Source organism: Fistularia commersonii, chromosome 21 (genome assembly GCF_037954325.1).
Source record: "Fistularia commersonii isolate RoL2024-O1a breed Wild chromosome 21, RoL_Fcom_v1.0, whole genome shotgun sequence".
NCBI classification, from domain to species: Eukaryota; Metazoa; Chordata; class Actinopteri; order Syngnathiformes; family Fistulariidae; genus Fistularia; species Fistularia commersonii.
Genome location: NC_141304.1, coordinates 2,145,148 through 2,157,500, shown reverse-complemented (window position 1 = coordinate 2,157,500; position 12,353 = coordinate 2,145,148). Strand labels below are relative to the sequence as shown.

General features: G+C 40.6%; 2 protein-coding genes across 3 annotated transcripts; one reads left to right on the top strand and one right to left on the bottom strand.

Annotated features, from left to right (window-relative positions):
• Positions 1-2,699: 2,699 nt before the first annotated feature.
• Positions 2,700-4,065, top strand: cav3 (caveolin 3). Its single transcript, XM_086168098.1, has 2 exons — positions 2,700-3,012; positions 3,461-4,065. Exons 1-2 carry the CDS (start codon positions 2,896-2,898, stop codon positions 3,800-3,802), a joined length of 459 nt encoding a protein of 152 aa, XP_086024224.1. The 5' UTR covers positions 2,700-2,895; the 3' UTR covers positions 3,803-4,065.
• Positions 4,066-7,130: 3,065 nt separating this feature from the next.
• oxtra (oxytocin receptor a) lies at positions 7,131-11,913 on the bottom strand. Of its 2 annotated transcripts, none has more exons than XM_086168586.1 (2): positions 10,885-11,913; positions 7,131-7,588 (listed from the first exon to the last, which is right to left on the bottom strand). In XM_086168586.1, exons 1-2 carry the CDS (start codon positions 11,791-11,793, stop codon positions 7,298-7,300), a joined length of 1,200 nt encoding a protein of 399 aa, XP_086024712.1. In that variant the 5' UTR covers positions 11,794-11,913; the 3' UTR covers positions 7,131-7,297. The 2 variants fall into 2 exon arrangements, with proteins under 2 accessions (XP_086024712.1, XP_086024713.1); XM_086168587.1 differs by having other exon boundaries at positions 10,890-11,913.
• Between the last annotated feature and the right edge of the window lie 440 nt (positions 11,914-12,353).

Below are 12,353 nucleotides of genomic sequence, written 5' to 3'. Positions count from 1 at the left end.
CACGTTAAATAGGAGCAGCTGGAGTGTCAGACCGACACCCACGGAGGGAGGGGGGCTATAAGTCCACCGTGGGGCTATTTTCGTACCCATCTGCCCCCCCACTGCCGCTACCGCACCGAAAATACCCCTGGGTCCCGATCACATGCTTCCTGGGCCCAAGATCTGCGATCTATGACCGCACTTCCTGCTCTGGTGTCCACCCTAGACGGCGGCGGCGGCGGTGGCGGCGGTGGCGGCGGCGGAGGAGGGGTGGGGTTGTTTAGCATGCACCAGTTTTTATACCCCCCCCTCTTGCCCCCCCGCCAGGAAGCAGGACACCATGTTTGTTTACGCCTCGCGTCGATGCGGCCGTCCCTGACTGATGGCGCCAACTGGAGAGCCTGAGAATGAATGAATCAGATGGTTATTTTTAGGGCGGTTTGATCCGGCACGCAAAAAAAAAAAAAAAAAAGAAAGAGAAAAAAGAAAGAGGGGAAGAAAGAAAGAGAAGCTAACGCCGCTACGATAAATCAAAACACCGACCTCCGAGCCACCCGAAAGCGCTGCAGGACAACGGCGTGACAGATTGTGTGATTTACTGTTAAGCATGTTGGACTGCAGGCTGATTAGCTTTCAGATGGCGGCGTGCAGCCGCGCGCGCGTGTGTGTGTGTGTGTGTGTGTGTGTTTGCAAAAGTCGCCTCCATGCTTGCAAATAAATCGACACACACTCTTTGGGTTTTCAGTCGGATAGTGATTGAGCGGCCGGCGTGGGATGATGGATCCCTTCGGTATTTTATTTTGAAAGGGCGATTAGAGAAAACGAAGCGTCTTGTTTACGACCCTGTTATTTTGTTTGTTTGTTTTCGTTGCCACGGTGACCGTTCTCCGCCTTATTGCTATTCTGGAGAGCGATCTTCCCCGAGACGTGCTTGGATTCCAGGGGCTTTGGGGTGGATGTGAAGCGTGCACCTAGAGGGCGGTGCACGTGGTTATTCTTAACCCTCACACACACACACACACACAAACACACACACACACACACCCTTTTAACAGTGCATTGAAAACAGCTCAGACCGGCGTGTGAACTGCCCTAAAGATGGCCGCCATGGAAACCACATGACCTGTATTCTCTATTATTAGTATTATTATTATTATTATTGTTATTGTTATTGTTATTATTATTTTATTATCATTATTATTATTATTATTATCGATGATGTAGAATCATGTTTGAGTGACATAAAGTAACGCCAGCCTTCTGCAGAAGTACAAGTGTGTACAAATATAAAGAAAAGTACTACTAGAGCAGCCATTCTGTGTCAGGTGGGTGACGGGCGGGGTTTCACCTGTCAATCACAGGGTCACCTGTCAATCACAGGGTCACCTGTCAATCACAGGGTCACCTGTCAATCACAGGATCACCTGTCAATCACAGGATCACCTGTCAATCACCACAGAGAGACATTCACCCTCTCATTCACCCTCATGGAGTTTCATCTTTCAACATGGAGACAAACCAGGGAGGAGAACATGAATGAGTGAATGACTTTCTGAATGAATGAGTGAGTGAGTGAATCCATTGATGAAAAACTGTGGGAGGAATGAATGAATGAATGAGTGAATGAGAAAGTTTATGAATGAGTGAATGAACAAGGAATCAGTGAGTCAAGAGAATGAATGAATTAATAAGTGAATGAATTTATGAATGAGTGACTGATTTTAAGAGTGAGCGAGTGATTTTATGAATGAATGAGTGAATTTGTGAGTGAATCAGTTTATGAATGAATGAATGAGTGAGTGAATGAGTGAGTTTATGAATGAATGAGTAAATGATAAAGTGAATGAATGAGTGAATCAGTTTATGAATGAATGTGTGAATGAATGAATGAATGAGTGAGTTTATGAATGAATGGGTGAATAATTGAGTGAATGAATGGGTGAATGAGTTTATGAATGAGTGACTGATTTGATGAGTGAGCAAGTGTTTTTTTGAATGAATGAGTGAATGTGTGAGTGAATCAGTTTATGAATGAATGAGTAAATAATAAAGTGAATGAATGAGTGAATCAGTTTATGAATGAATGCATGAGTCAATGAGTGAATGAAAGAAGGAATGAAAGAATTAATGAGTGAGTTTATGAATGAATGAGTAAATAATAAAGTGACTGTGTGAGTGAATCGGTTTATGAATGAATGAGTGAATGAAGGTTTTTTTGTGTGAATGAGTGAATGGGTTTATGAGTGAGTCACTGTTTTTATCAGCGAGTGAGTGATTTTATGAATGAATGAGTGAATGAGTGGGTGAATCAGTTTATGAATGAATAAGTTTATGAATGAATGAGTGAATGAATGTGTGTGAATGAGCGGTTTTATGAGTGAGTGAGTGAATCAGTGAGTTTATGAATGAGTGAATGAATGAGTGAGTGAGTGTGTGTGTGAGTGAGTGAGTGTGTGAGTGTGTGTGTGAGTGTGTGAGCGTCCTCCCTGCAGTTGTAGCGGCGGTGCAAACTCCGCCCGCCGTCCCGACGGCCCTGCGTGAAATGTAACACAAGCCTGGTCTCTCCATGAAGGCATGCCTCCGCTGACTGTCTGCATCACATTGTGTGTGTGTGTGCGTGCGCACGCCTGTGTGTGTGTATGTGCGTGTGTGTGTGTGTGCGCACGCAGGGCGGGGGTGAGACCTCCATTTTTACCAGGACTTGCGTAGCAGCTGTCCACTGGCATGCCAGCGGGAGCGTCTCAGTGGAGATACAAGGGGCCCCAGAAGCCAAGCTGAGGTGGCCGCGAGCGGTCTGATCCAGAAAGACTCACCGCCGACCCGACCCCAGGACGCCGCCGCCGCCGCCGCCGCCATCCGCGCTCCTCCGTCCACAACGCCGCCGTCTCCAGCCCGGTCAGGACCCGCAGCCCCGCCATGGCGGATCAGTACCAGTACAACACCAACGAGGAGAAGATCGTGAAGGACAGTCACACCAAGGAGATCGACCTGATCAACCGGGACCCCAAACTGATCAACGAGGATGTGGTGAAGGTCGGTCCGTGCGTGTGTGTGTGTGCGCGCGCGCGCACGCGCGTGTGTGTGTGTGTGTGTGTGTGTGTGTGTTCAGCATGTACTTCTGGGCCGTGGTGTGGAAAGGAGCTGCAGCACCACCGGCCTGTAATGCTCAGTGGAGATGGACGCCGGTTTAGATTACACTCAGCTGTGTGTGTGTGTGTGTGTGTGTGTGAGCACGCCTTGCTATAAATCATCTCAAAGAGGCCTCCTCAGATGCACGAGGGTGTGTTTTGGGTTTTTTTGTCGGCCATATTGGGTTCGGACTGCCGCAGGTGACGTTCAGGTTCAGGAAGTCCGTTGGACGTTCTCCAGATGCCTCCACCCCGGTCCGAATCGGAGTCTGCGCGCCAAAAAACGCGGTCCAGATCCACACGAAGGAGCCCCAACTCCACCTCCGACGTCAACCCCTTCCTTCCTCCTCCAGGTGGAGTTCGAGGACGTGATCGCCGAGCCCGACGGCACCCACAGCCTGGACGGCGTGTGGAAGCTGAGCTACACCACCTTCACCGTGTCCAAGTACTGGTGCTACCGCATCCTGTCGGCCGTCTTCGGCATCCCGGTGGCTCTGCTCTGGGGTTTCCTCTTCGCCTGCATCTCCTTCTGCCACATCTGGGCGGTGGTGCCGTGCATCAAGAGCTGCCTGATCGAGTCGCAGTGCGTCAGCCGCATCTACTCGCTCTGCATCCAGACCTTCTGCGACCCCTTCTTCGCGGCGCTGGGGAAGATCTTCAGCGGCGTGCGGGTGGCGCTGCGCAAGGAGGTGTAGGGACTTGTGGGTGTATATAGTTTTTACCGCTAGCTAAACCCCTTATGTGTCGCTTATTACCACACACACACACACACACACACGCTGATTTTGTTGCGTAACACCCTCCACCCGGGCCTCTCGCCGCCAGAAGCCGTGCGACAGCTGCAGGCTCACTTTTTTTTAATTTTACGTGTTTTCTCCATCCCGGACCTCAACCTGGATGTCACTGCCGATAATACCGACGTCTAAAAATGATGAATAAAAATTTAATAAAAAAAAAGGACGGTTTGATGGTTTTCTCACCCTGGCGGCATTTTCCTGCACGCCCGACCGGTTCCGCTTGTCGGGTTCCGTGCGACGGGTTCCACGCCGGCGCCGGCTGGATGCTTCGCCGGGCAGACCAAAAATAATAATGATAAATATATCCTGTTAAGATCCAGTTTCCCTCTGGTAGACGTAAATAATAATAATAATAATAATAATAATAATAATAATCAATGATGAATAATGTCTATACAAATAAGAAAATAACAAATAATATAGAAGACTTTTTCATTAAAAATATCCTTTTTACATTATTATCTAATAAAAGCATTACATTTTCTTCTGTTACTTCATTGTCTTCTTTGTTATTATTGTTAATATTATTATTGTTAACAATAACAATAAACATTATTTATACTATCATTTTCAATAGAAATATAAAAATATTGTAATAAAGATGTGAGACACCTGAGACACCATCTAATATTTAAATAAGATTTATTTATAACAAATTATGGGTTATTATTATGATTGTTATTCAATAAGATTGTATACAAATATTTTGTAGAAAATAATCCATAAAATGAAGAAGAATTATTTATGAAAAATTATTTTGATTTATCATAATTTAAAAAGGAGTACAATTTATTTAACAAAGCATGCAATTTGGAAAATGAGGATAGAAAAAGACGAAGCAATATTAATGCTTATTTCATCTTAAGAGGAATGAAAATCAATTATTTTTTTAATTAAATTATTTTACGATTTTTTTTAATAATTGTTGTTTTACAATTTAAAGGGACTCTATGATGGAAAAATTAATTTAAGAAAATATGATCATTACATTATTATATATTTGTATTATAAGTGTGATTAGAAAACAATTCTTGAAAATTCCTTCTTCTTTTTTTCTTCGTTTATATTTATCTGATATTATAATGAACAACAACAACAACAATCATAAATTGACTTCTATTATTATTCAGTAGGAAATAAAAGCAATAAAAATATTGTTATATAGATATAATAAACCTGAATTTACATAATATTCAAATCAGAATTATTTATTAAAAATGGTGTGTTTTTAATTTATATATTATTTATAAAAGGCTAGGAATAAAGGACAAAGAAATTTGATTACAAAATTAATTATTTTGTAACCAAATTATTTTGTGATTATTCCTATAATTTTTTTTTTAAATATATTCTAAATTAACTTTTATATAACTATCATAACATTTTCTGAAGTACAGTAAAAAGTAATTTTCTGAAGTAAAGTCAAATGTGTTCAACTGTGATTATTAAATACATTTAAAGGAATTTGTGAGAATAAAAAAAACTAACACATTGTAATATAGATGTGAGAAACCTGAATTTACAATATAATATTCAAATAAAAATGAGGGATATAAATATGACGATATTTTACAAATGAATTATTTAAAAAAAGGTATAACATTTAGAAATGTAGGATAGCAATAAAAGACTAGGAGATAGAAATTATAATTTCACCCAAAGAAGTATAAACTATCATTCTTTGGTAATCAAATTATTTTGTGATTATTGTTATAATTATTGTTTTACAATGAAGAAATAATCTAAGTGGAAAAATTACTTAAAAATATTATCATAGCATAATAATTTTATTTTTATCATTTTATTATTATATTTTCTGCAGTAAAGTAAAATAACATTCCTTAAAAACCAATGAAAATATCAAAAAATTTTATCATACATTCTTTCTTCATCTTATCATTATTATTATTATTATTATTATTATTATTATTATGTCAATTCAGCACCAACGCTGAAAATACCTCAATTTAAAAAAATAGACGAACCACTAGAGGACACTGTGGAGGCGAGCTGCTGCTGATTACAACTGGTAGTAATAACATTTACTTGTAATAATACTAGTAATATCTAATATATATATATATATAATTATCAATAATAATAATAATAAAAGTTAGTATTCCTCCTTTATTCTTACAAATTGGTTGAAATCTTTTGGACTATGAAGACAACCAAAATAAGTACAATAGCATTTATAGTATTATCTTTATCATAATATATCATATATAGATATTATAGATATAATATATTATAATATTATCATATTTATATTTATAATATTAATTGTAAAATAATTCAAAATATATACATGTATATATACAAATATATATTGTATATATATTTGTATATATACAGAATAAATACATGAGATGGCAATGGGAACAGAACCAGCAACCTTTGAGGTGAAAGGCAGAATATGGAGAATAATCAAAAAATTGAATTTATCTACAAATTTAATAAACACGAAGATGAGAGAATTATATTAAATTTAATTATATTAAATTATATTATATTACGTTACTGCGTAAATAATTATTCTATATTTGTATTTCAATTGATTTATGATAGTAGTAATCATAATAATGTGATCACCTTATCCATAGAAATAGTACTCGTCTAAAAATGATTTTAATGATACACTATAATGTAATTTTTATAATGGATCAAACTGTTACAAGAATTAATAAATCATTTGCGTACATTTTTTATTGTATAAATGGCAATAAAATAATAATAATAATGATAAGAAGAAAAAAATGGGGGGTCATTAAACTATATGTTATTATTGTTATTATTAATAGTAGCTGTAGTAGTCATGGTAGTGAAAATAATATCAAAAATTATTATAATTGTTAATGGCAATGTATCTCTGTAATATACATTATATATATATATATATACATATATTTATATTTATTTATTTTTTATATATGTCAAATAACTATAATTTAATCATAATTATTTTATGAATATTAAAAAAAGCTCTTTAAAAGGTATGTATATAATATTAACATAATGTAATATATAATAAAATTAGTATTATCCTAACAGCATTTAAAAAATATCACATTTTGAGAAATTAATAACTTTTTGTTGTTCTGTATTCATAGAACTATTATAAACTATTACTCTATAACATGAATTAATTAATATATATAAATATTTGTTGTTGTTGTTTCTATGATGATAAAATGAACAAAAAGAAACCAGTCAAGCACCTGAAAACTTACTTTACACTCTTTATTTACATATATATATATATATCTTTTATTTTCATGACTGTCCATCTACTCGAACCCTACCGGCGGCGGCGGGACGGCGGACGATACAGGAAACGGCGGATATTGTCAAAAGTATTGCACCAAAATACCGCGTCCAGCAATTCCTCCGAGTTCACCCAAGTCGCATCCCCATTTTTTTTCCCGTCGAGGACGTCTGCTCACGTGGAGGACGTCTGCGTGATGCTCCTCTGGATGCTGGAGGTCTTGGCGGCGAAGGTGGAGGAGTTGCTCTTGTGGCTGGAGTCGAAGTCGCACTCGCAGCGGCCGGGCGAGGACCTGAGGTAGCAGCACAGGAGGCTCTGCCGCAGGTCCTGGAACAGGTGGCCGGCGAAGCACATGTAGATCCAGGGGTTGCAGCAGCTGTTGAGGCTGGCCAGCAGCATGGAGATGATGAAGGGCAGGGCTGGAGGAGGCGGAGGGAGGAAGAGGAGGTCAGATCTGGGGGTCGGAGGTCAGCATCTTGTCGGCTAAAAAAAAATGCGTCGCGCTTAGCATAGCATATCTGCTTAAAACATGGTGTTAGCGTGCGCTAGCGGAAATGAAAAATGAGTTTACCTACAAATATAAACAAATATTGTTTTTTTTTTTAAATTCAATTTACCACGTAAATAATTAGCATATGTTTTTATTTATATTGATTTACTGGCAACTGGAATCATAATAATGTGCTCACATTATCCATAAAAAAAATGACACTATCATACAATTTTTATAATGATCAAATAGAACTGTTATAATGATTGATAAATCATTATCCCAAATTTTTATTTTTATAAATGGTAATACTATGATTATCTCAATAACAATAATAATGATGATAAGACAAAGAGAAAGAAAAATGTATTTTATATTACTATTATTGCTATTATTAACGGTGGTGGTAGTAACCGTGCTAGTGATCTCAATAATCAAGAAATAAATATAATTTTATCATCGTAATAATGTCTAAGTAGCTATTTATGATAAATAATGATTATTAATATTTAAGTTTTATGATTATTTTGTGAATAACAAACAGAGGTATTAAATGGTATGCAAATAATTAGTATTATACTAATAGCAGTGAAATAATATTACATTTCAAATGTTAATAACTTTTTGTTGTACTTTACAAACTCTATTTATAGAATTATTAGAAACCATCACATAAACTATTATATTTAAACGTTTTGATTAGCTTTCACGGCTAAGTTGCCCCAGAGGTCATTCGCCCGTTGAGCAGCAGGGGGAGCCAATCAGATCCGACCTAGGGACCAGAGGCGGGGCTTCACCTGGAAAGTTAGCTGTCAATCATTAACGGGCCCCAAAATATTCACCTTCTCACTCAGACCTCCAGACTTTAAGTCTTCACTGAACCTCCTGACACAGGAGAACATGGAGAGCCAACGCTGTAGAAGATTGTCGTCAGGTGACTATATTTAGCTCCGACCCAATTTTTACCCATTAGCCGCCGTTAGCGAGCTAAAAATTGATCCGTTGCGAGCGCAGGCTACGTCCTGGAAATCACATTACATTTCCGGGGAGGGCACATCCTGTACAAATTATAGCTACCGAGAAGGCGGCTTTTGCTATTACACGGTTATAACACGTGGTTATAATTGTGTAATAGCGTGGTTATAACTATGTAATAACAACACACGTGGTTAGCGGCACCGTCAAGAGGAGCGCACGTTATCCGACCCCGATTTGAATAATCAAGAAAATCTCGGGCGACTTGTTGAGTAACATCGCACAACAACGATAAAGATTCATCAACCTGCAATGCCAACATCCACCTCCAGGGGGCGCTCACGTAAACATTTATGTTTTTGTAATTTAATTGATTCCTGTGATTTATCTGATCGGTCGGGGAAATGAAATAAACGAGCTGTTAAAGCGACGCCCGCCGCATGAAATATTGGATGCTAATGGATAGCACGCGCAGGAGTGAGTCAGCGGGGAAAGGGGGAGTAAAGGGGGAGTAAAGGGGGAGTAAAAGGGGGAAGCAGGCTGACGGGAGAGTCTGTAACCTTCACGCTGGCATTTCCTGTCGTCGTGGCGATGCTTTTAGGAGCCCGCCAGCGACGACGGGTTCATTCCAGCCATGAATAAAATATGGCGGTCGGAATGGCGTCCTCCGCCTGAAGGTGAAGCGGTTGGTTATTTTTATTTACTCTTTTTTTTTTATTTGGGAACTCTTTCAATCAATCCGCCAATCGTTTCCATGGTGACCGTTTTTACGGCAGCAGTGACCTCGGTGACGGCCTCAAGGTAAGCAGCTTTGAGAGAGAGGACGACAAAAAACTCTAAAAATGGCGTCTCGATGCAATGGATCGCGATTGAAATAAAATAAAATAAAACAAAATAAAATAAAATAAAATAAGATAAAATAAAATAAAATAATGGTAAACAAAAGAAACAAAGCAAAACAAAATTAGATTAAATAAAAAAAAATGAAATGAAATTAAATTAATTGAATAAAATATGATCAAAGTAAAACAAAACAACTAAATTAGAGTGAAAGATGAAATGATATCATTAAAATAAGATACTGGTTAAATAAAAACAATATAAAATTAAATAAAATAGAAAATGAAATGGAAATATATTAATTAAAATAAAAATAAAATATGATCATAGTAAAACTTAACAGAGCAATACTAAAGTAGATTAAAAGATGAAATAATATTAATTAAAATAACATACTGGATGACTAAAAACAAAAGAAAACAAAGAAAAACAAAATAGAATTAGATTAAACAAAAATGAGATGAAATTATATTTATATAATAAAATAACAGTAAAACAAAAACAAAAGAAAACAAATCAAAACACAATAAAATTAATTAAAATAAAAAACGAAATGAAAGTATATTAATTAAAATAAAATAAAATATTATCATAGTAAAGCAAAACTAAACGAACTTAAATTAAAAAGATGAAATGATATTAGTTGAAATAAGATAAATAAAGGCAAAACAAAAGAAGTAAAGCAAAATAAAATGAAATAAAATTAAATCAAAAATGAAATGAAATGAAACTCATTTGAATAAGATTGAATCCGATAAAATACGCTCATAGTAAAGCGAAACGAAATTAAATGAAAAGATGAATTTAAATTATATTAATTAAAATAATATAGAATGATATGAAATAAAAAATAAAGCACGACAAAATAAACGAATTGAAAAGACAACAAAACAAAACAAAATTAAATAGAATAGTAGTGAAAAACTAAAAAGAGCGATATAACATTAAAAGACACTCATTGTAAAAAAAAATGTAATAAGATAAAGTGATATGAAATAAAACGAATAAAACAAAAGTCAGAAGCTGCGCGCTTCGGCTTGACGAACCGGGAGGTCACTGAACGCACCACCGGAACTAACCGGAGACCGGAAAGCGGGGTCCGGTTTGTTTACTTGGGTGTGGTCCCCGGTAACCGGCGACCCCACCCGTGAAAAAAAAAAAAACCCCACTCCAAATGTCAACGTGCGCGGGTAATGGAGACGAGCGCTGACGCGAGATAATTGGATTACTGATTAACCATGCACACACACACACACAAACGCATGCGGATTGTGTGAAGTGTGTGTGTGTGTGTGTGTGCGTGGGTAGAAGAGTGGAGAGGAGGGGTGTTTCAGCCACGCCACGAAGAAGACGCGCCCAACTTCCGCCGTGCGTAAAACCGGAGTTGCGCTTGGCGAACCCACGCCGCACCTTACCCTCCCGCGGCGCGGCCGGATCCCACGCAGACCACATCTGCACGGAGAAGAAGGGGGTCCAGCAGACCACGTAGGCCACCACGATCACGAAGGTCATCTTCACCGTGGTGATCTTGGCCTTGGAGATGAGCCGGATGCTGCTGACGCGCGCCAGCGCCAACGCCGCGTCCGCGCGTACCCGTTCCCGCCGCGTCTTCATGCGGAAGTTCTGCCAGATCTTGAAGCTGATCAGCCCGTAACACACGCTCAGCACGCCCACGGGCACGATGTAAATGGCGAGACTGATCCACGTCACGTACGCCTTGGCGCCCCACGGCTGCGCGAAATCCCCCCAGCAGTCGTACACGCCGGATCCGGCGGCGCCGACCTCCCGCAGGGAGAAGATGAACATCTGCGGGACGCTGAGGAGCATGCTGAGGAGCCACGAACACGCCACGTACACGCGGTCCTTGCGCCGGTGCAGCGAGCGCAGCGGCTGGCAGATGGCGAGACAGCGATCCACGGACATGAGCACGAGCATGTACGTGGACGCGAACATCCCGACCACCTGGAGATACTTGACCAGGCGGCACAGAAGGTCCGGACCGTAGAACCGGAAGGTGATGTCCCAGATGAGTTGCGGGAGAACCTGGAACACGGCGACCACCAGGTCCGCGATGCTCAGGTGCTTCATGAAGTAGTGCATGCGGGAGCCGCCGTGCGTGGCGCCGCGGATGGCGAGCAACACGCACAGGTTCCCCGCCAGCGCCAGCAGGAGGACCACGGCGAGCACCGTCACCTCCAGCTTGGCCACCTCCTCGTCGCGTTTCAGCGGGTTGCCGCCGCTGTGGTTTCCGGTTCCGGTGGCGTTGCGCCACGGCTCGCCGCCCGCAAACGCCGGGGTTCGGTTGCGGAGGCTCTCCATGCGGGACGGAAGCGCTTCTGCTCCTCCGCGGGGAAGAAGATCTCACAACATCCCGCACACGGGTGCGAGGACATCCGGGTGGGAGGGGAGGGAGGTCCACGCAGCCGCTCCGTGATCTCCCCACGGCGGGAGCGGGAATGGCGGGCCCGCCGTCGCTCCCGCCGTTATATCCGCGCGTCGCCGCCCCGCGGCGGGGGCGCGCAACTGCGACGCGCGGACACGATCGATCCGATCGATCGGTGATTTAAAACCACGATCGATTGAGAAGATGACGTCGAGGAGGAGGAAAGTCAAGGGGTTGGGGGGAGCGTGGGTGTGTGTCACGCGTGGGACGGTTTTCAAATCCAAATAAAAACAAAAATAACCATCTCCTCTTCCTCCCCCCGTTGTCACGGCCCTGCGTGACAATATCTCACCCCGCTTCCAGCGCGGGTGACACATTCCAGCCCGCGTCACGCTGTTGTTGTTGTTGTTGTTGTTGTCATTACTATTGTTGTTGTTGTGGTGATGGTTGCCAGGCAACCACCGGGCAAGGGTGGGCTACCTCTGCCAAATCGCCA